The following is a 23,610-nucleotide window of genomic DNA, read 5'->3' on the forward strand; positions in this document are numbered from 1 at the left end:
CAAATTAGGCTATAACTCAATCCCTTCGAGTTCTATAATGTGTAAGTGTCAACATAGCTATATGCAAGATGCAAGCAAAGAAGACTTGGCCTTAGTATAACAATTAGACCCCAAATAGGGAATGTCGATTAGCCAGGATGTTGCATGGGTACGTTATTCTACCTTCGATAGAAAGAACAATTACTCTTGAACAAGACCATGCTGATACATTTTTTAAAACTAAAAGTAAAATATAAAAACAAGTGACAAAATGAATATATAAGACACAATATAAGAGAAAAGTTCTTCCTTTTCTTGGTTCATCTATAGTCTCTTACATGCCTTTATTTATACGCATTATAACATAGCATCCCATAAGTTATAATAGTAATAAGACAGTAATTGCCTTTATGTATAGAATACCTTTCACTATGTTTGGATTAAAAGTAGTAAAGGAAAAGAAAGGAAAAGAGTGGAAAGCTTAACAAATGGATAATTAAAATTAATGAAAGAAAATAAATTAATTCTAACAATTTTGTTTGGATAAACAATGAAAGGAAGCAAAGTATTAATTATAATAAATCTTTACAATTATAACCTTTTCATAAATTTATTTATAAAAAATAGACAAAAAAAAAGATATTCTACATCTTAATATTTTGTTTTACTTTTCTTTCTCTACCTTTCCTCCAAAATTAGAGTAAATACAAATTTTAACTTTTAAATGAAAGAAAGGATACTCAATTTTCTTTACTTTCCTTAGCTTAAATTATTAAGTCTATCTAAACAAATATATATATATATATATACGCTTTCCTAAATAAGTTTTACTTTTATTTTAGTCAAATAAATTGTAAGAAGTTATTTGCTTATTTGAGATAACTTTAAAATAAACCTTATATTTGGATGGAAGTAACAAATGAAAGGAAAGCAAGAGAAAGTTGTTCCACTTGTTTGGATAAAAAAATTTAAGGTAAGGAAAGGTTAAGACTTTTGAGTATATCCCTTACTTTTTCTCAAAGTGTCAAATTTTAATTCCCTCAAATTGGTGGGAAAGTTAGAGAAACAAAATCTATATATTTTAAGATGTTAAATATCTTTTTACCCTCCATTTTACATAATATATCATAAAAATGTTATAATTATAAAACTAATATTATATTCAACTATTTCTTTTCCTTTATGTGGTTTAACCAAACACTAATTTTTTCCTTTCTTTGATTTTTATCTTTTTAATCTAAACATACTCTAAAGGTGTGTTTGGTTCACCAAATCTTAGAATACTGGTATGTAAGATTATCGATGGAGTATAGTATTACCTTGCTTGGTCTATTTGGTAGAATGTAATAGTCATATGTTTGGTTGACGAAATATAAGATTAATGATTTTTTATGGGTAAATTATAAAATGGTCACCCAACTATGCATTTCGATTCGAGTTAGGACTAAATTGACAAATTCTATAAATTTTAAGGGCCATATTGATTTTTAGAATTATAACTAAAATGACAAATTTTATAAACATTGAGGGCTAAATTTGTTTAATTTTTATATTTAAGATTAAATTGATAGAATGTGCAAACATTAAAGGGCTAATTTTATTCTTGACCAATAAAAAAACCTACATTAGCTCAAAGTGACTAAAATATTTAATTTGAAAAGTTTAGTGACTAAATAAAAAAATTAATAGTTGAGTGATCATTTTAATGTTTACCGAAAAAATAATTTTAGCATGGATTTAACGTTCCACATCATCATTTAACAAGAAAATTTTAATGGATGGGTTAATTTGCACATTTTGAAATAATGTACAAGATCTAATTTACCTATTTTTCAATAGAGGGATCAAAATGTAATTCACCCCTAAGTATAAGGGCTTCCCGATACTTTTACATGCATTTTCCTATAGCATTCAACAAACACATTTTAAAAAAAATCCTTAACATCAATCTAATAAACCACAAAGTAATATCAAGATGAAAAGTAATATCACGATAAAAAAATTGTCTAAAATTTCATATTTCACTTGGAATTTTAGAAAACCTAAGAAAAAATTGTACCATTACCACATCTTGTTCACGAATATAAGATTAGGAAAAGATCAAAAAATTAAAAATTCAAATACTGCAATCTCATTAAAACCAAACAACCCAAGTTTTATCTTAAAAAAATATAGGGTTAAGGGTTCAATTAGTACATACTAAAAACATATTTAGGTGAAAAGAAAATAAAAGGGGGGGAGGGTGGGAGAGGGCAAATCAGAATCAGAAAATTTAAAAAATGTAGAAATCGAAATAACCGGTGACACAAGCATGCAAAAGACGTCACTCTCTCTCTCCCAAATATCAATTTCCAAACAAAGCAAAAGCGTAGGTTGACGAAGAGTAACCCTCGCCCCTCGATTTTTTCTGGTAACCAAAGGCCTGAATTTTTAACCCTTTGAATACCATTACCACCCATATACCTTCAATTACACACCCCAAAACCCCCCTCCCAATTTGAGCCATGCTGGACGCTTCTCCTCGAATCCCCAATTACCTTGTCCCGCCCCTGTTACCGCCACCGCCACCGTCCCCTTTGGAGCCGGAGCCTGAGCCACCGCCATCTTCTCCCCCACCCACGAAGCCCTACCAGTTTCTCTCTTCGTTATCCTCCCTCAGAGTGACTTCGGAGTTCGATAGTGATAGCCGCGTGTTCTTCCACAAGCTGTCTTGTAAGCTCTTCGACAACCTTGCGAAGCTCAAACTCTCCTTCATCAACAACGCCAAACGCGAGATCACGGAGACCCAGTTGGCGCTATCTTCTAAGTACTTGTCCATATACTACGATCCTGAGGAACAAAATGCCATCTTCCAGGGTTACTACAATGTCGGTCCTACGTGGCATTTCAAAGCTGCCATTGATGTTAAGGTTGGTTTTTCTTTCCTTCCAACTCGCGGTTTTGGCTTAGTGGGAGTCTTGGTTGCCAATGTCATTGAAAATTGTATAAAATTGAAACCTCTTTTTTATTGTGCATGGAAGATATGAAAGATTGTTTATTATTTGGTTTTCTAGAGAATTTTCGAGTACCGGGCTTTGCATTTGGTGATCGTTTTTCGAGCCTATGAAATTGATAATGGGGTTTCAGAGGATTTTGGTTTCATAAAATGGTCTAGTTGGTCGTCATACTTGAGTCTTGAAGACCTCTCTGAACATCCTTGTGTTGTCTTTTATCTTCAATCCTATTTTTCCTTGTATCTTTGGGAATGGGGAGTTTATTATTTTTGAAGCCAACTATCATAATTGTTGTTCAAGTGCTGAATAAATATTTCCTTAAAGCCACATATGCCATATCCCCTGAATCTCTCTCTCTCTCTTTTTTTTTCTCAGGCACAACAAGGTGAACTGGCAGCTATTGCCAAACTTGCTGATCCTAGTTATGCTGTTGAAGTGTCATCACCTGTTCCCAATGTTTCATTGGTGAGCTTTGTTTCTCCTGGTGTCTTACTAGTGAAAATCGATTGCTTGGCATTAAGTTATGGACAATTGAGAACCATTTATCATAGAATGATGTGGTAATTCAATTTCAGCAGTTTTTTGTGGTTCTAAGTTGCTTAATGTATGTGGTGTCATACTGTTGTTTTTTTCTTTATGCATTATTCAACCCATACTATACTGACTTTTGCATCGCTTAAAACACTTGATTAATGGCAGTCCACTTGTATTTTTATGCTTCCACTCTGATGTTTTTCAACATTGGTCATAGCTGTTTTTCTCTCATCTGAACTTTCCTGTTGCTGCAGCCCAAAGCAACATTCAGATTTCCCATCGGTGAATTTTCATTAGAGGAGAGAGAAGAGGATGACGTACCAAGGTTGTCGATAAATGGAATTGTTAAAGGTCCAATTTTGTATGGGGTAGGTGCAGCACGTTACATGGATGAAGAACTGAAACTAAGATACTCATATAAGGTGGGTTTTTTCCCTCAATGTTATAGCTTTGTGTTTACAGTCTTGTTTATATACTTGTTCATTGATTGGCTACTCTGGCTTCTATGGGAGATCCATTGGTACACCTAATGTTGAATAACTTAGATGGCTAGGTTTTCAAAATTGGCTGAGCTGGCTGATCACCTTCTTCATAGGAAAATGCTGGGTTGGAAAACATTATGGCTGTGTAAATTTTCAAGCTTTTTGAGTGCTTTAGTATATGGTTTTGATGGTTTTCATTGCAGGATGGGACAATGTCATTTATTCCTAGCATTTCACTACCAACTAACAGGGCGTCATTTGCATTCAAGCGACGCTTCAGTCCATCGGATAAATTGAGGTTAGTAGTTACAACTCCTTTATCTTTGTAAATATTGGAATCTGTCGTGAATGTGCTTAATAGCTAGAGGTGCCATTTCTTTTGTTTTGCATTCTATATATGTGGAAACATATTTGATTCATTAGCTATAGAGGGTTGCTTTTTCCTTGCAATGTCAATTTCGATTGAGGTGTTCTATTGCATTTATGTGCAGCTACTGGTACAATCTTGATTCAAACTATTGGAGTGTGGTGTACAAGCACACGTGTGACAAAGACTTGAAATTCAAAGCTGGCTACGATTCTGAGGTTCGTCTTTGCTGGGCTTCTCTATGGGTAAGTTTATTCTGTTTCCTCTGGCATGTCGTTTGCTGAACGTGGTTGTCCTGAATTGTTTGCTTGAGATTCATTCCTATGACGACAATGACTTGATATATATCCTCTTTATTTCATTTCAGGTTGGAGATGAAAATGGCAAGGCAAAGACGGCCCCCATGAAGATGAAAATCCAGTTTATGCTACAGGTACCACAGGATGACATTAAGTCAACAGTGATATTGTTCCGTGTTAAAAAGAGGTGGGATATTTTATTGTTGTCCCATGCCACACTTCTGTTTCTCCTTGCTATAGTTTTTGGACATCTTTTTATGTGATGATATATATAATTGCTAATTGCTTTATAATATAATGGCATCAGTTGGTTGTTGAAGTTATGAATTAAATTATGATATGAATTGGAAGGCTATGGATAAGACTAAACGAACAAAGCATTCAAGTGGAACGAATAATATTAAAGGCAAAGAAAACAAAAGTAACCTAAACCTCTTTCTTTCTACTTTCAGATTTCAGTTTCCATCTCTGATAAACAGCTCTAGTGGTGCCTCAACTCAGGACTGTATCTCTCCCTCTCTACTCTGAGCCAAGAGTCCGATTCTGGTTCTCTTAACCAAGATCATTTTGGCAAGTCATGCAGAACATTAAGAAAACAAATGACCCCATCAAGCTATCGTTGATTGCATCATCTTGGACTCTACACTATCTAAATAACCCCAAGTGGACGATCATATTGATGTTCCTCTTAATCAAAGGTTGTTTGGTTCCTGTTAAAATCTCGGAGAGAATAGATGATGTAGACTGCAGTTTTTGCCTTCGGTAATATGAAACAATCAGACGTAGTGAGGCTGGTTTTACCTGGGATGGATGGATGGAACAAGTGATGTCGTCCAGTGCCATTAACACTCGGATCCACAATTTTCTCCAGGGATCACATTTTTTTTACTCACAGAATAGTGTAATGATGCTATTCATGTAGGATTGTTTGTTTAGATTATTTAGTTTTGTTTGTATACATTATCATGTAACTAATTTTTAATTGTCGACTTAAATTGCTAAAATGATTTCAAGGTCTCCAATCAGTCTGAAAAAACATTAGGTAGATTTGGAAACTTGAATTTCAAAAATAGATAACAAACATACAAAATAAAACATTCATTATTATTTCTTAAATCCATGAATTTATTGGATGCTAAAATTCAAATTCGTAAATTCATGTCCCAAAATGCAACACTAGCCAATTCAGGAACTTTTGACTTTATTTCTAGAAGAATCAAATTCTTGAAAAACTACTCTTTGGCCATCAACAAACGCATTGAACATAAATGAACTTAAGCTCAGAAACATTTTAGAAAGTTTTAACACACAGGCAGATTCAAAAGTAAATAAACAAGCATGAATAAAAAGATTGTTAAGACCCAATTCATTTACAGCCCTAGCAGACTAGCCATGAAGCGACATTAAGTCCACTAAGAAAAAGAACAAAAACAGAGCTAATGCTTCAACTGTGATGATTATTCCTGGAAATTCGTTGTCTCCTCTTAATTTACAAAGGACCATGTCCTTTTCATAACAGTATGTTTCCTTATCTAAAGCACAAATCAGTTTGGCTAAAAGACGGTTCCTGAAACCAGAAAATGTTGGTTATGTTTTAATATTAGCATGGCACGACATTCTAGTACCAAAATTGTCATTTAATAAATAGCTCTGTTCATTCACACAAGCTACATCATGTACGAGGTCAACTGAAAAATGGTATACATTACTGATACACTAAACATTATAGAAGTTTACCTGATAATTGGTAATTTAGGAACTGATATGTAAACAAGACCTGCAATGGAACATGCAGATATCTAGTCACCCTTCTCTCTAGCTAGAAAGACTTAACTGCAGTATATCTTCCCCACCCTACCACATATTGTAGCTTCAAGAATCTGAAAATCTACAGTGAAAATACCAAAAAGCAGCACAACAATTTCATGTCCAATTTATATTAAAAGGCCTAAAAGACGTAAAAAATATGAGAGATTCTAAAATGTAATGTTCCAATTGGATAGGTTCACCTTTTTTGAAGTCTCATTAAAATTTTTTGCTCCTGAGATGTTATGGTAGTGTACAAGTTTTGACAACTTCAAAAAGAATGTGTTTGAGATCAGAAACACAAAGCTATTATTAGTTTAAGCTGCTTTATGGAAAGTATAACTTAGAAAGATACTAGCTATATCCTCTGACCAACAAATCAATCGCATAAATTTCCATTAGAAATTTTGAACTGTTGTTGCTGTAAGTGAAGCAAGATGAATGACTAAAAGGAGCCAAAACGAAGGCAAGAAAGCTACCTGTAAACTTTGGAGTTAGGAACGTTAGCTATCATCACCACCATCATCATCATCGTCATCGTCATCGTCATCATCAGAGTAGTTATCATCACCAAATTGTTCATATATTTCATACTCTCCATCACTAGTGTCTGCAGCCTGTATAGCATCAGTACCAGATCCAGTTGATGGAAAGCTACCAAAAAGCTCTTGCAAGTATGTCCTTGAGTTGTTCTCCATATCTAAATCTATGCAATATATAGGAAACTTAAAGCAGACAAGGAACATCCAGATGGAAACAAACCAAATACTAAACATATACAGGTTCTTATGAAAATGTGTCTATGCATGTGCTTGGATGCTTATCTTGTGTTAGTATATCTATTCATGTATGAAAAGCTCAGATACTTTGAGGTTGAAATTGAAGGCCTGTAATAGTTTGGCATATTCTTTACTAGAAATGAAGTCACCTCCAATGGTAAAAATATTTGTATATAGTAACAAGTTAGAATATATATTCATTGCTAGCTATTTTGTAAGAGTTTTACAGACGATGACTTAAGAGATTTGCAATCACTTTTTATCTTAGAGCTACCACAAGAGAACCAATTTTAACATAAAGAGCATACCTTATACCAATGCTGGCTCATCATTGTATACAAACACGATAGCCTAATGGTAGGCATTGCTAAAAGCAGCATGGATTTCAAGTAAAAAAGTTCCTTCTCAGGCAGGCTTACTATTAATTTCAGTAAACAACGCTGGTTCATGTTAACTTGCATGAAATGGAAAAATTGATTACAAATCTTTAAGCCCTCAGACAAGGCAAACCTAACTCAACTTAATAGGTAGAAAATGCCCTTAGATGCTTTTCCTACACATGCACAAAAGCCTGGCTAACTCCAAACCACCATTCTATTAAAAAGACAAACTCTCAACAAAAGCACAGACTGCCATGATTCAAGGATACATGTATCAGGTTGCAAAGAGATTTCATCATCCTCATCAACCTACGAATGAAAAAAAAAAAATCAATTAAGTTCCTTATTGGGGTTTCTCTTTTTCTCTGAGATCAAAAACATGAAATAAGACAAATATACAGTAAAATCATGATATGCTGAGAGTTAACAAGAATGTTAAAACGAGAAGAAAAAACAAACATATGATTTACCAGATTAAGTGTCTCATCATACGCATCCAATTCCTCTTCATCCTCAGCTTCAACTTCATCTTCCTTATTATCAGAACTTTTGGGTCTCTCTTTATCACCATCACCTATAAACTCCAAATGTTAAGCTAGTATTTTGCAACTTATATGATTACTCTAATGAAGCTAGTAAAACCAGTCTGACATATGAACATTACAATCTAGCTTTGACTGAAAGGTCATAAGAATTCACTAAGAAAATTGAAAAATATGTATAAGAACGATTGACCAGGGAGAAAATCAGTGATAACATGGAAAACCAAAACTTGCAGCAAGGAATGTGGAAAATAAATAGATTTGAGAAAAAAGAAGCATGTATCAACAATATAGAGTTACATGAATATATTAAAATCACATTCAATAACAATAATTTCATTATTGCTTTCCTAGATTAAGGATGTTAGATTATCACCAATATTGGGAGAATGCAAAATCAAAGTAAGGCAGTTAAATGAACCACCTAATGAATGAGGATATCACTAAGGTGACCGTATAAGTAAAGTCTTTTCCCAGTGCCTTGAAAATATCACTTAACTATTTACAGCTGCATTTGATACAAAAATAATATTATAAATAGTATCTTAACTAACCTTAAAGAGTGCTTTTAAGGCACTCATTACCAAAACCCAATGAATTAAAGAAACAAATAAAAGATGAGATGTCAAGAAACTTTAAAAAAAAAAAAAAGCATTTCTTATCAGAACCTTTATTAGTTTGCTGATGCTCCTCTTGATGAGAGTTGAAGACATCCTTGTATAAGCATGACCTCTTTAACTTCTCAAATTCATTAGAGCAAGATTTCAGTATGCTTTCTGCACCAGTTTTGGGATATACTGACAAGAACCTCACTGCTACACGAAGTCTCAGGCAATCAAGCACACACTCGGAGAACCATCCAGTTTTAGGCTGCAAAGTTTCTACATAAAATAAGCCTTAACATGTTTTCTCTAGAATAGCAAAATGAATTATAAGTTATATGATGAAAAGAAAGATATCACAACAAAAAATAAACTTTTATCATCTAAGACTCATATGTCCCATCTTACAAAAGAAATCCATGTGAAGACAAAAAAAAAAATTAAAAAGAAAATCCATGGATGACACCAGAGATAAACGAACCAGCACGTCTGGACAACATTGAAGATAATAGACTCACATCGCATGTTTCTAATTTTGGAGGCTTTCGTATCTCTTGTTGAATGTAATCATCATCCAGTTCAAATAGTTGTAAAATCATCTGGAATTTGTAAGGAAATACTTGGAATGAACATAAATCTCCCCACTTATGCGTCAAACTGTGTAATACAAAAATTGTTAAAAAAAAATCATTTTCAAACAAACCATTAAACTCAGCACAAGCATTTTGGATAGCATGGAACATCAAGCAACTGTTGTCAATGTTAAGTAATAAATTTGCTGAGCATACACCTTCCCTTTATTACAGTATATTGTGCAATAAATTGTGGTCTTAAAATTCACTAATTCTACACCTAAAGGATTCCACAAAAACAGGACTCTCAGATACTCAGATTTCATATATTCGAATATACCAGTATCAACTTACTTGTTAGCCACATTAGCATCTGCATAGTTCCGCAATGGTTCAGGTACACGAAAATCAGTTCTCTGATATCTGGTAAAAGAAAATGCAGAAGTAAGCATCCTACAATTGACTTAAAGGAAGTCATTAAAGCACAAGATATAACAAAGGAGATTATTGCAGAAAAACTCTTACATGCGAGACTCAGGATCTTTGCGAGGATCATATCCTTTTCTGATCCAGAATCTCCGAAATGGTCCATTTGAGAAGTAGTAAGCAACCCCAAGTAGAAGCCTGAAAGATGAGATCAGCAAGTGAATTCAACTGTTCCAAGAAAGAATTTGTTAATAAATAGGAGTGCAAGTTTTCAGGTAAGACCTTTTAAGCACCAAATGGCTAAATTTTAGACCTTTCTGAAGCAAGCGCTCAGTTACAGATTCCTTGGGCCATATAGGCCGTTCTTCAAATAGCTTAGATACAGTCATCTGCCACTCCCACTGCTCTGAGCCCTGGGTTATATGTTCCTCCCAGTTCACATTCTTAGGAACCTGTATGAATGCTAAGTCCAACAGAAAGATGGAGTTTGGAGAATAAATCTGTACACTGTTCCATGGTAGAATCTCCTTAATTTTAATTCACTTACATAATACTGGGGAATTAATCTCATTGGTGCTATAAAATTGTCCAAAATATCAGCAATTTACAAAAATATGCCAAACTCTTAGTCAGTTATTTCCATCCATATTTGACATATATATTCATAGAGACAAAATTTTCTTACTGAATCATCATAAAAGATTTTCTTCAATGTAAAGAAAGTGAAGATTAGATGAAGAAGAATATAAAGCCAATATGATGTAAACACTAGAAGCATATTGACTTTTAGTATTGGAAAACAAAATATAAATCCAGCAGAAAGGTAAAATGAAATCAGCAGGATATCTTTAATGTTGAAATCAATTGCAAGGCCTGGCTCTAGGTCAACCTGCATGGAAGGAAACAAAATTAGCAGTTCAAACATCTCTCCTCACTAAAATAAGATGTGCTGAAAGGAAAGGAGATATTAACTGCAGCCAAGTATGCACACATCTTTTTAATGATACAGACAATGAAAAGCTTCGGTAGTATTATTAAAAAGAAAAGGCAGAGAACTGAAGTCCACCACAACTTAGATCAGCAACAGAGTTTCATTTGTTCCATATTTAGTTTAGCATCAACAAAATTATTGCTCAGGGTTATCATAACATAAGAAAGGCAAGCTGTCATAAACTTTTTGCAGGGTCGATGCATGTCACAATGTGAAAAAAAGGGGGAAAAAAAATACAATTATCTTATATGGTCTTGATCAAACCACCTGGTGAGACTAATGCGCCTACAAAAATGATATAGTGAAAGAAAAACCGCCTTTTCCATTAATCATTTTCATACAAGCAGCGGCTACTAAAAATGTACTAACACCTTGATAAAATCTGTTTGTAGATATACTATCAGAGACTTAAATCATAGTATGTAAATGGTTGAGCATGCGCATGTGCATTTGTTTGCTGTGGAGGCTGGCAGACAAGTGCATGTTTACTGTTGTTCAGAAAATATGTTGTGGAGAGAAATATTTTAGTTAATACCTGAGCACTATAATGTACAGCTACCTCTTGGTTCTTTTTTGAACTTAAGATGGTTGATGGTCTTAACCTGAAATAAGAAGTACTACAAAAGTTAGTCCAAAGAGCAAAGCATTTCAAATCAACATTTCCAAGTAATCTAGAATTAGATAGCATAAATCAAACACAACGTTTCAAAGACAAGTTCTGCTCATAATTATGCCCCCCTTCTTTTCAGATTTCTAAAAAGAAGTAGAACCAAGGTCACCTTTAACTTCTTAATTACAACCTGCACGGGGATTGATAAGTCAAATACTGCAAACAACATTTAACTTTCATATAACCATTTACACAATAATGTTCTTATTTTTTTATTAAAAAAAAAAAGCTTAAACATCCTGAAATATATATATATACCTGGTTATTAGAAATACAAATCAAAATTGTTTATTTCAACCTTTTACAAAAAAAAAATCATAGTGCTTATACATCAGTACATTGAGCAATGCCCCTCACCATATTAATAGAAAAAAGAATATGAACTTAAATAAGGAATTTCCTGTTAACAAAAACAGAAAGGAAAAAGAAGTATATGACATAAAGAAAATAAAATGTCAGGATTTCTTACACTACATTCTCTGGCATATCTTTGGGTGAAAAGAGCGGAGGCAATATCATCATCACATCCTCTTGATCCACATCCATGAACCCACCTTTTTCTGTTAAACAATTAACAAAAGTAAATAAACTTATCAGACAGAACATAATTTCGCTGCAACTACATGTTGAAGCGATAACCATAAAGGCCTCACCAAAGGATGTCTCTTCTGCTTCCACCCAATTTCCCTTTCTTTTCCTGGCAGCATTGGCATGAACAGGGAGAACATGCTGATAATCAGCCATTCCTGCATCAAAATAGGAAAATTCAAATTTCAAAGTAAGCACATATCACCTAAGCTCCATTTTTAAAACAATAATAAGCCTTAATTAAAACAAAAAAAACAAAAAAAGAATTTTAACCATCAAAATTGTAAGCTTCGGAGACACGACAAACAATATCAGCACAAAGGTTCGATTCCTCTTCTTCTTCTTCTTCTTCTTCCGGTCTCTCCACTTCAACTTGAAATGGCTGTTTCGGGTTTTCCGCATCATTTACTCCTGATGTTGAACACTCTTGTAACTTACTTGAAGCTTCGGCGGTTTGGCGATTAGAACACTTCTTTTTCGATATTTTAAGCAGCAAATTGTTACAGGGGCTAATCTCACCGAATGCAGGATGCGAGTACGGATCCTCGGGACGGAAATGGAGCTCCAATCTGTTTGACTGCGAGATACGAGCCTGTTAAGAGGGAACGAAAATCAAATTCCCAAGCTTGCACCCGTAGAGCCAAAAAAAGAAAAAAGGTATTCTTTTCAAGCCCTGAAAATAATAAAAAATTAACAAGAAATGGTAATATCAAATTTGCCTTGAGAATCCCTTCGGTTCCTCCAAGAGTCTGGATGGCGCGAGAGGTGGTCTTAGGATAGCCCGGGTAGTGAACGGCAAACGCCTCATCTTTCGGCAACGTGCCTGAGACTCTGCCCTCTTTTATCACTCCCATTGCACCTCACTCACCAACTGGGATTTTAGGTTTTTCTTTTCCCCCTTTAATCGGGAATTTTCTTTCGGTGTTTAGTTTAAATTCTTAAAGTTTAGGGTTCTGAGTTCTCACTTCCGCCAAAATTTATATTTTCTTTGTGTTCAAGGAGTTTGTGTTTGACTCAATTTGGTATAATAATCAAATGGTACTGATTCAAAATATGACTAATATTTTCAATAATTTATTTTTTAAACAGGTTTGGTAATCCACGATTAAGCAAAATTTCCCTTTTTTCTAAAACTAAAGGAGGGAATGACATCTCCTCTTTATTTTTCACGAAAAATATCAAAAGTTTTCTCAAAATTTCCCCTAAGTTCTCTCAAGGATTTTTCAACGTCTTTTCGATTCTCTAAGCCAGATCTCAATATCGCCAAGTGTTTTCTAACACCAAATTTCGTTTTTTTTATCATTAAACATGTTTTTCAAATTATTTTCTATTTTTTTAAGGTAATTTACATTTTAGGGTGAGAAGACTTCGATTTATACTTCAAAGTTATTTTTACACTTGATTACTGATGAAATTGAGTTTAGAATAGGTTGGGTTAATCAAAGAACGGTTTAGAATGAAGATTCGATATTGATTGAGCACAAATTAGACCCAATTAATTCTCTACATAGTTCAAGATAGGCTCGTGGCAGACTTTGTAAAGATGGTGTTGTTGAAATATGAGTCAATGTGGAGATTTATTAAGTATGACTCCTATTTCAGTCAAATTTGAGAAATAATCTTCTAGTTAAACTCTATTTATTTGTTTCAATCAAACTCTAATTAGTTTAGATTATTTTATTATTATTTGACCTATGAATTTAGCCTATAAATAGGCTCTTTTGCAACCTTAGAAAATACACCCATTAGTGATTAGAACTCATAACACTTTCAGAGAATTTTGTGTTTACGTTTTAAGGGTTCTTTATTTTTGGGTTTTCGGGGTTTAGTTTTTATCTCCATCTTTTGTACTTTTCCTTTTTTTGCTATTATAGTAAAATTATCTTTTCCTGTGGTTTTTTTATCCTCTTTGGAGGGGTTTTTCCATGTTAAATTTGTATGTTTAATTTCTCAATTTCTTCCGCTATTTTTTACTTGTTGTTTAATCGAGTCGATCCCCAACAAATGGTATCAGAGTAAATTTAATTTTTTATAGATTAATGTGTTCAAATATGGTAGCAAAAAGGTTTGAAATTAAGAATTTTGATGGTGTCACAAATTTCAATCTGTGGCAAGTTGAGATGATGACAATTCTAGTTCAAATCGGCCTGAAAAAGGTTGTTATCAGGAAAAAAGTCTGAAAACCTAAATCAAACAGAATGAGAAGAGCTTGATGAAAAGGCCTTGTCTGCAATCCAGTTATGCCTCGCGAATATGGTATTGTGAGAGGTATTGATGGAGAATACCTCATTCGCCTTGTGGAAAAGGTTAGAAACTCTTTATGCGACTAAGTCTTTGGCTAACTATTTAGTGTTGAAACAATGTCTATTTACGTTTCGCATGAACGAAAGTAAGCTTTTTAGAGATCACATCACTCAATTCATTACTCTTTTAAATGATTTAAAAAACGTTGAGGTTCAGATTGATGATGAAGATCAGACTATGCGATTATTGTGCTCTTTACCCCTTCGTACAAGTCTTTTAGGGAGACTTTGATTTACTGTAGAGACAAACTCTTGTTCGAAGATGTGAAGGGTCATTTGTTGAGTAGAGACAAACTCGATAATGATTTTGGTTTGGATAGTAAGGTAGATAGACAAGCTTCCGTTTTGGTAGCATCAAAGAAGCGAGACAAAATGTGTCGCTATTGTAAAAAGTTAGGTCACGTTAAAGCATATTATTATAAACTATGAAATAAAAGAGCTGTTGAGAGTAACGAGGAAGATGTAGCTGGTTTTAATTTGGCCGATGAAAGCGGTGATGATTTCTTTTTAGTGTCAACAAGTGATAACTCCAAGCTTACGTCCGAGTGGATCCTAGATTCAGGATGTTCTTTCCACATGTGTCCCAATAAAGAATGGTTCTCCCCATATAGAAGGTAGAGTTGTGCGCATAGGAAATGATTCATCTAGTAAGGTAATTGGTATTGGTACTGTTAAAATTAGGATGTACAATGGGACGATTATGACATTTTCAGAAGTTAGGTATGTACCTGATTTATGAAAGAATCTCATCTCTTTGAGTATTTTAGACTTAAAAGGATGAAAAATCAACATCTAGTTGAGCAGCATTAAAGTATCTTGTGGAGCTCTCATTTTGTTAGAAGGTAAAAGAGTTGACAATCTTTATATTCTGGAAGGTTCTACAGTGATCGGTGAAATCAGATGTCCCTCGTCCGTTATGGAGTCGAAGTCAACTCGTTTGGAGCGGAGGCATCTTGATCATAGGAGGGAAAAAAGTATGACCGTTTCGTTGAAGAGAGGTTCTCTTTTGGATGCAGGTTTTGAAAAGTTAGGGCATTGTGTTTGTAAAAATCAAACTCAGGTTAGTTTTGATTTGGCAGTGTACAAGTCGAATGATAGAAGTCTTCCAATTTCTAAGCGCAAATTCGACTAAGTTAATTCCCTGCATAGTTCAAGATAGCCCCGTGGCGGGCTTTGCAAAGATGGTGTTGTTGAAATATGAGTCAAGGTGGAGATTTGTTAAGTATGACTCATATTTCAATCAAATTTGAGAAATAATCTTCTAGTTAAACTATGTTTATTTGTTTCAATCAAATTCTAATTAGTGTAGATTATTTTATTATTATTTGACCTGTGAATTTAGCCTATAAATAGGCTTTTTTACAACCTTAGAAAATACACCCATTAGAGATTAGAACTCATAACACTTTTAGAGAATTTTGTGTTTATGTTTTAAGGGTTCTTTGTTTTTGAGTTTTCGAGTTTTCGAGTTTTCGGGGTTTTCGGGGTTTAGTTTTTATCTCCATCTTTTGTACTCTTCCTTCTTTTGTCATTATAGTAAAATTATCTTTGCCTATGGGTTTTTTATCCTCTTTGGAGGGGTTTTCGACGTTAAATTTGTGTGTTTAATTTCTCAACTTCTTCTGCTATTTTTTACTTGTTGCTTAATCGGGTCAATCCCTAACAGTACCCAAAGGAGGTTGAATTAAATTGAAATTAATTCTTTACACTACTAAGTCTAAATAGTACTGATTTAATATTATATTACAAAAAATCAAATAAAAATCAAATAAAAATCAAATAATCTAATTAACCTAAAAATTAATTAAATTAAAAATAAACCAATTACTAATCGAAAATAATCCAATAAAACAAACAGGAGCTTAACTCACTTCAGTGATCCTAATTAACTTCAAAACTTGGGTTTTAACGAGTTAGATATAAATTAACTAGTTATTATCTCTCAACCTCTAACTAATTAACTAATTGACCAATACATGCTTACCTCTTGGCCTTACTTTCTTGACCGGGATAAATTCTGAGATACTCGGTAAACGTATCTCTCGATCTCATTTATCCTAAATTACTTCCTAGGGGTGTCACTCCCTAGGGTTTGATCACACATAATTTGTAACAACTTAAAAGTCATGTAACACCCCTTACCCGAGACCGTTTCCGGAGTCGAGCACGAGACGTTATCTGATTTAACTTACCAGTTCAGAGCATAAAAATTTGCTTTTAAAATTTATTTCACTGTTCACCATAATGCGGTGCACCTGCGCAACAGTCACTAATTTAATTATAACTCGAGTTATGAAACTTGAAATTTAGATCCATAAATTTTCCCTGAAACTAGACTCATATATCTTACCATAAAATTTTCATAATTTTTTGGATTATCAAATTAGTACAGTTTATTCATTAAAGTCTCCCCTATTTCATTGCCTGATGGTTCTGATCTTTATTCACTAAAAATCAATTTTCTCATCATATGATTTTTATATGATGTTCTCACTTATTTCTATAGAAAATAGACTCACTAAGGAATCTATAAATATAAATTATAACCCATAATTATTTTTTTACAATTTTTAATAATTTTCTAAAGTCAAAACAAGGGGACTCCAAAAACCATTCTAACCCTGTCTAACAAAAATTCAAATATCTCAGAATATAAAATTCCTTTACCCACACCGTTATTTTTCTATGAAAATAGACTCGATAAGATTTAATTCTATATATCATTCACTCTATAATTCATTTTATACTATCCTTGGTGATTTTTCAAAGTCACGTCACTGCTGCTGTCCCAAAACTATTTCATTGCAATTTTTTTACTCTTTCATAATTTCTAGGTATAAACTATCACCTAGGCATTCATAATACCAAACATATTCTTACTTAGCCATTTTAATAGCTAAAAATTATCACGTATTTACACATCATCCTTTAGCAATATCATAAGGACATACATTCAAAATGATTAAGTCCCTATACATGCCATAGCTCAAACATTGATCATCATAAAATACCGAGTTGTTGTTGTTGATAGTATGAGCGCTCTCCGACGTCTTTAACATCCCCGAATTAGCTTTGCAATACTATAAAAGAAGGAAAATAAAAGAAGTAAGCATAAAGCTTAGTAAGTTTACAAGCAAATAAATAACAACCTTAACACAAATAAATATACTCAAGTGTCATGATCTCTAATTTCCTCTTTACTTAATCTCTTACTCGTTCACTTACTTGTTTACTTAGATAACTCATGATTATAACTTAATCTTCTCTTACTGAAATGTTGGTTCTCAATTGATAACATAATATGTTCTTAACTCTTATAACTCACCTGAATTTGCTATTTATGCTTTTACCTGAACTTTCATGGAACATAATTTGTTTACTAGCCCGTTGAGCCACATTGGAATAATAAGGATACTTGGGTCTCTTTTCTGATAATAACATGCCAAAGCCATGTCCCAGACATGATCTTACATGGGATGTTTCTTGTACTGCCAATGCCATATCCCAGATATGGTCTTACATGGGAGTTCTCATATTGGTGCCCATGCCATGTCCCAAACATGGTCTTACGAGGGACCTCTCATCTCGGTGCCAATGCCATGTCCTAGACATGGTCTTACATGGGACCTCTTATCTCGGTGCCAATGCCATGTCCCAGACATGGTCTTACATGAGACCTATTATATCGGTGCCAACGCCATGTCCCAGACATGGTCTTACATGGGACCTCTTATCTCGGTGCCAACGCCATGTCCCAAACATGGTCTTACATGGGACCTCTCATAATCTCAATGATGCCAATTCCATGTCCCAGACATGGTCTTACATGGGATCTCATTCCCTTAATGTCATGACATTTGTATCCGATACATTCCTAATGTTTCAACGGGGCTTTTATCACTGATTCTCTGTCACCTCATACTTAAGTCAACATTAGATATTTTCATGAAATAAATACGTAATTGCTAAAAAATAACAGTATTAATAATAATTATCAAAATATTGCATTTATTTACCGTAAACTTACCTCGGTACAAAATATGATCAAATCTAGCACTTTAGTCTTCAACATTTTTCTTTCCTCAGTCTAACTCTGGATTTCGTTCTTCTTGATCTATAATAGCAAATTTATCTTATTTAATACTCACATTCATCAAAACAATCCTTGACTCAAAATTTAGAAAAATTACGATTTTGCCCCTAAACTTTTGCATAATTTCACTTTTGCCCTAAAGCTCGGAAATTAAACTTGATCCCTTATTCTTATGTTTTATGACATGCTGAACATTTTTCCCTTCTATGGCAACATCAAATTCCCACTCTAACACTTATGAACATTAGGTATTTTTACCAATTATGTCGTTTTACTCGTTTTCACTTAAAATCGTTTAGCAAAAGTTATTTAACATAATTCCAAGCTTCATATTCTACCATAAAAAATAAAAATAAACACATTTCATAAAAATCAAAAGTTGTTTAACATAATTTCAAGCTTCATCAAAAGTTGTTTAACATAATTTTAAGCTTCATACTCTACCATAAAAAATCAAAATAAACACATTTCACCTATGGGTATTTTTCCAAATATGAACCCTAGGTTAAATTATTGCTAGAATAAGCTAAATCAAGTTATCGGGGCTCCAAAAACGTAAAGAACATTAAAAACGGGGCTTTGGATCACTTACTATGAAGTTTAGAAGCTTGAAAACCCTAACTATGGTTTCCCCCCTTGCTAATTCAGCCAAATGAGGAAGATGAGCACAATTTTCCATCTTTTTCCCTTTTAATTCATTTTAATTACCAAATTACCAAAATACCCCTAACTTAAAAATTTCCTATTTCACTTATCTCATGTCCATTTTTGCCCATAACTTAACCAATGGTCTAATTACCATATAAATACCTCCAATTTAAAATTTCATAACAATTGGACACCTCTAACATGTAGAACTCAACTTTTGCACTTTTTACAATTTAGTCCTTTTGACTAAATTGAGTGCCCAAACGTCGAAAATTTTGAACGAAATTTTCACAAAATCATTCCGTGAAATTTTAGGCCATAAAAATATAGTAAAAATAAATTTTTCCTCATTGAATTTGTGGTCCCAAAACTACTGTTCCGACTAGGCCCAAAATCGGGATGTTACATAGTCAATAGTGTCAAAAACGGTAGTTTTGAAATCCCATTTCCGATATTTGAGTCGTAAATATTAATTATTTAATACTTACGAGGTTATTGTAAAGTTCAATTAAAGTTTGGTCCTCTACTTTTGTCAACCTGATAGTTAATTAAAGTACAAGTGTTTCAATCCTAAAGTTAGTGGTATTAGAAAATGTAGTTTTGGGACCTCGTTTCCATAAACTAAGGCAATAAATTATTAATAAAGATATTTATGGAGTTATTTTAGAGGTGAATTGAATTTTGGACAAGTAAATTTATTGAATTAATGATTAATTAAGGTATAGTGACTAAATTGTAAAACTAGTAAAAGTACAATTGCTAGTGTAATCTCTAATTAAAACATGGACAAGGGACTTAAGTGGAAATTAAATCAATATGTCATTGATAGTGGACGGTAATGGATAGTTTAGTGATTATTAATTGATAAATTTTCATTAAATTAAATAAAACATTATAATAAAATAATTATAACATAAATTATACAAGATGGTGGAATGAAATAGAGGACTATTTTCTTCTCCATTAAGCCAAAACCAAGAGCCTAGAAGGGGGAAAGAAGAATGTCGACTTTAGGGGTTTTTAGTTTTAAAGCTTTAATTGGTTAGTGCAATTTAATCATTTTCTCATAATTTTTATGTTTTTAAGATCATAGAAATCTAATTTATTCAGTCTATGTATTAATTTGTAGAATTGTTAAAGTTTTGAAAATTACCATAGTTGAGAATTTAAAGTTTTAGGTGTTAAATTGATAGATTTAAGCATAAAAGTGAAAAAGGATTAAATTATAAATTTAATTGATAGTTTTGTATAACAGGGACTAAAATGCACAAATTTTGAAATTTGTGGTAGAAATGAGGAATAGGAGGTCTGGAAACACGAAAATATACACACTTTTTCATGCCCTTTCAAACTCAAATTCATGCAGTTTCGGTAAAAATCTTGTCAAAAAATATATAATTATTATAAAATAATTATTTTGTACTTAAATTATTAACATGCTGAATTTTAATTAATTTTATAATTAATTTTGACTATTTTTGATTATTTTCGACAGATTTGCACAAAGGGTGAAAAACGGCTCGACAAACACTACTAGAAACACAAAACCGAGAAGCAATTTTGAAGCATGAAGGTGAAATAATTTTTCAACATAAGACGGTCCAAATTTTGTGTATTAATTCATAACATAATTAATTTTAATTTTAATCCAATTTATTTTGGGTTAAATAAATTATTATTAATTAATTATGAAAATGGGCCTAGTTGAGCTGAATTGAGAAAACCGATCCAACCGAGCACTGGGCAGCCAAAAACCGTCCCACATGCTGACCTAACCAGCTTGTTTGGCTGATTATTTGGCTTGCAAAATAGCCCTTGAAGATTCCTTCAAATTTCATCCAAACCCTTCTACTATTTATGCCTTTATAGATTTGCCCCTACCTTAAAATAGCAAGTTTGAAACCTTCAAACTTGCCACATGTGTGGCCAGTCATGGGGGGACTCCATGGCTGCTGATTTCTGCTAATTTTGGCGACCATCTCAACCTATAAATACCCCCAATGGCTGCTCACTTTAAACCCATCTCAATAGCCTTTGAAGATTCCTTCAAATTTCATTCAAACCCGTCTACTATTTATGCCTTTCTAGATTTGCCCCTACCTTAAAATAGCAAGTTTGAAACCTTCAAACTTGCCACATGTGTGGCCAGTCATGGGGGGACTCTATGGCTGCTGATTTTTGCTAATTTTGGTGACCATCTCAACCTATAAATACCCCGAATGGCTGCTCACTTCAAACCCATCTCAACTCTTTTCATCTCTTCACTTCTCTCTCATTTTTCTCACTTCATTTCCCTTCCATTATTCTTCATTCCCTTACTGATTTAACCTCTTGAAAAAGAGTCATTCATCCACCATTTAGAGTAGTATTCAAGTGTTAGTAGAAGCCTTGGTTCGACAAGATCAAGTGGAGAAGGAGAAGTGGAGCAAACTAGTCAAGCCACGGAGAGAACACCGGATTTGATTCTTGTCCCCTATCATTTTAATTTTGTTGTGGTTATGATGAACTTGTCTATGAATATTTATGATGTTGAAATGTTTAATTTAATTAATATGGCTTAAATTTAATTCGTGTTAGGTTGATTGCATTTCGTCTACTTAATTTATTAAAATTGTTTTTCTGTTGTTATAGGCCTCGGTAAGATGTTTGATTAAGTAAAACCATGACTAAGTTATTCTTGCATTACAATTGTAAGGTAACTAATGAATTAATTATTTAAATAGATTGAAATTGTAATTAATTGACACGATACTTAATTAGTGCATGTTTAACCATCTAAGGTAGCTGACGATTAAATTAGCAACGTTATCTAACGATACATTAGCCTTGCATAACTTGCAAGATTATTGTGATTAAACTGTTTCAAGGTAGAAATACATTGTTACATCACGTAATCTTTTATGTGCTTATGAGATTGAATTAATTGTTTGAATTGGCATAGAGATATGTACAAGAGATTATTTTAATTTCATAATTATGTATGTACATTAACACATTTGCTTATTAAAATTTGTTTAATCGGTTGAATTGACATAGAGATATAGTCAAGAGATAAATGGATTTTGGTAGGTAAGTATGTTCATAAGTTAGCAAATTACCGAGTTGCCATGAATTTATTCGTAACAACATGAACATGAGTTTAATAATATTAAGTTAATAAATGTAATTAATCTAGCACAATTATGTCATCTTGATTAAAATCATCTTTTAAAATCATGCATTGAAACTTTTATTTTATTTTATTTATTTTACTTAGTTAAAATTCTAGTTTTTAATCACCTCCTCAAATCAAAATATTTTTCTTCACCAAAGTGTTTTTAAAATTGCATTCATAAATAATTCTTTTCATAGTCCCTGTGGTTACGATAACTCGACATTTACTTGTCACTTTATTAATTGTTGCGATTGTGTACACTTGCACATTTCCGTCGTTCCATGTTTTTATCGCCGTTGCCGGGGACTGTTTTAAGAAGTCATTATTTGTGAATTTGTTAGTTTTGCATTTTGGTTTATTGTTTTGTTCAATTTTAACTTAATTAATTTATCTGTGATTATTTCAGGTGTTCATGAGTATTGACCAAATTGTCGATTTACTCCCTGTAGACCCTGAGATTGAACGAACTTTTCAACAGCGAAGAAGACAAGGAAGTCAGAGAAGGACCGAAGAGATGAACCTCGAAAATTTAAATTAAGGAAACGGAGCAGACCCTGCTCAAAATCCTATCCTTATTGTTGATGATAGAGATTGAGCTCTAAGACAGTATGCTGTGCTAGTGTTTCATGATCTTAATCCGGGTATTAGGACACCTGAAATCGAGGCACAACAGTTCAAGCTAAAGCAAGTCATGTTCTAGATGCTTCAGACAGTGGGCCAATTCAGTGGAATGCCTACCGAAGATCCTCATCTTCACTTAAGACTATTTATGGAGGTGAGCGATTCTTTCAAGTTAGCCGGAGTACCCGAAGATGCATTATGATTGAAGCTGTTCCCAAATTCGCTAAGGGACACAGCTCGAGCTTGGTTGAACTCATTTCTACCAAATTCAATTACCACATGGCAAGAGTTAGTAGAAAGATTCCTCATGAAGTATTTCCTGCCTAGCTAGAATGCTAAGTTGAGGAACGAGATCACTGCTTTCTAACAAATGGATGATGAGTCCTTGTATGAGGCATGTGAAAGGTACAAAGAATTATTACGAAAGTGCCCTCATCATGGAATCCCACATTGCATCCAACTTGAGACATTTTATAATGGTCTCAATGCACACACGAGGATGGTAGTGGATGCTTGTGCTAATGGTGCTATCCTTTTTAAGTCTTATAATGAGGCTTATGAAAACATTGAGAGGATTGCCAGTAACAATTATCAATGGCCAACCAATAGAGCAGCGTCAAGTAGACGAGTCGCTGGAATATATGAAGTAGACGCTCTTACTTTACTCGCATCTCAGGTATTCTCAATATTCTTAATGCTTAAAAATTTTACCACTAATGGGTTTAATAGTTTTGCAGCACATCCATCAAATCAATTTGAAAATGTATCCTGTGTCTATTAT

General features: G+C 33.4%; 2 protein-coding genes and 1 non-coding gene across 10 annotated transcripts; 1 reads left to right on the forward strand and 2 right to left on the reverse strand.

The window, feature by feature from the left end:
• Positions 1–2,225: 2,225 nt before the first annotated feature.
• LOC105791217 (outer envelope pore protein 37, chloroplastic) lies at positions 2,226–5,658 on the forward strand. 3 transcript variants are annotated; one of them, XM_012619184.2, is made up of 7 exons: positions 2,227–2,888; positions 3,348–3,437; positions 3,761–3,928; positions 4,192–4,286; positions 4,480–4,600; positions 4,723–4,841; positions 5,107–5,658. In XM_012619184.2, exons 1-7 carry the CDS (start codon positions 2,484–2,486, stop codon positions 5,180–5,182), a joined length of 1,074 nt encoding a protein of 357 aa, XP_012474638.1. In that variant the 5' UTR covers positions 2,227–2,483; the 3' UTR covers positions 5,183–5,658. The 3 variants fall into 3 exon arrangements, with proteins under 3 accessions (XP_052490481.1, XP_012474638.1, XP_012474639.1); XM_012619185.2 differs by having other exon boundaries at positions 4,723–4,788; XM_052634521.1 differs by lacking the exon at positions 5,107–5,658 and having other exon boundaries at positions 2,226–2,888; positions 4,723–4,986.
• A 254-nt stretch (positions 5,659–5,912) lies between these two features.
• On the reverse strand, positions 5,913–13,042 carry LOC105791216 (uncharacterized). 6 transcript variants are annotated; one of them, XR_008198598.1, is made up of 17 exons: positions 12,730–13,042; positions 12,284–12,602; positions 12,076–12,168; positions 11,892–11,982; positions 11,288–11,354; positions 10,607–10,650; positions 10,044–10,214; positions 9,861–9,959; positions 9,690–9,758; positions 9,282–9,420; positions 8,830–9,031; positions 8,090–8,193; positions 7,889–7,928; positions 6,940–7,166; positions 6,664–6,729; positions 6,392–6,542; positions 5,913–6,221 (listed from the first exon to the last, which is right to left on the reverse strand). XR_008198598.1 is itself a non-coding variant. In XM_052634520.1 (14 exons), the coding sequence occupies exons 1-14, from the start codon at positions 12,862–12,864 to the stop codon at positions 6,964–6,966; spliced, it is 1,776 nt and encodes a 591-aa protein (XP_052490480.1). In that variant the 5' UTR covers positions 12,865–13,042; the 3' UTR covers positions 6,271–6,963. The 6 variants fall into 6 exon arrangements, 1 of the variants encoding a protein (XP_052490480.1); XR_008198599.1 differs by lacking the exon at positions 6,664–6,729 and having other exon boundaries at positions 6,392–6,431; XR_008198596.1 differs by lacking the exon at positions 6,664–6,729.
• A 10,124-nt stretch (positions 13,043–23,166) lies between these two features.
• On the reverse strand, positions 23,167–23,273 carry LOC128032330 (small nucleolar RNA R71). The gene has a single exon (XR_008188457.1). It is a non-coding gene; the product is annotated as a small nucleolar RNA R71 (small nucleolar RNA).
• Positions 23,274–23,610: the final 337 nt, after the last annotated feature.

This window comes from Gossypium raimondii, chromosome 8 (assembly GCF_025698545.1).
Source record: "Gossypium raimondii isolate GPD5lz chromosome 8, ASM2569854v1, whole genome shotgun sequence".
NCBI classification, from domain to species: Eukaryota; Viridiplantae; Streptophyta; class Magnoliopsida; order Malvales; family Malvaceae; genus Gossypium; species Gossypium raimondii.

Excerpts from the sequence above, each read along its gene's own strand:
- LOC105791217 (XM_052634521.1), top strand. The coding sequence starts at position 2,484 with ATGCTGGACGCTTCTCCTCGAATCCCCAATTACCTTGTCCCGCCCCTG. Across the intron at positions 3,438-3,760 it reads CTGTTCCCAATGTTTCATTG|CCCAAAGCAACATTCAGATT; the intron begins GTGAGCTTTGTT and ends CTGTTGCTGCAG. Across the intron at positions 4,287-4,479 it reads AGTCCATCGGATAAATTGAG|CTACTGGTACAATCTTGATT; the intron begins GTTAGTAGTTAC and ends ATTTATGTGCAG.
- LOC105791216 (XM_052634520.1), bottom strand. The coding sequence starts at position 12,864 with ATGGGAGTGATAAAAGAGGGCAGAGTCTCAGGCACGTTGCCGAAAGAT. Across the intron at positions 9,032-9,281 it reads CAAAATTAGAAACATGCGAT|CCTAAAACTGGATGGTTCTC; the intron begins GTGAGTCTATTA and ends GAAACTTTGCAG. Across the intron at positions 7,929-8,089 it reads ATGATGAGACACTTAATCTG|GTTGATGAGGATGATGAAAT; the intron begins GTAAATCATATG and ends TTTCATTCGTAG.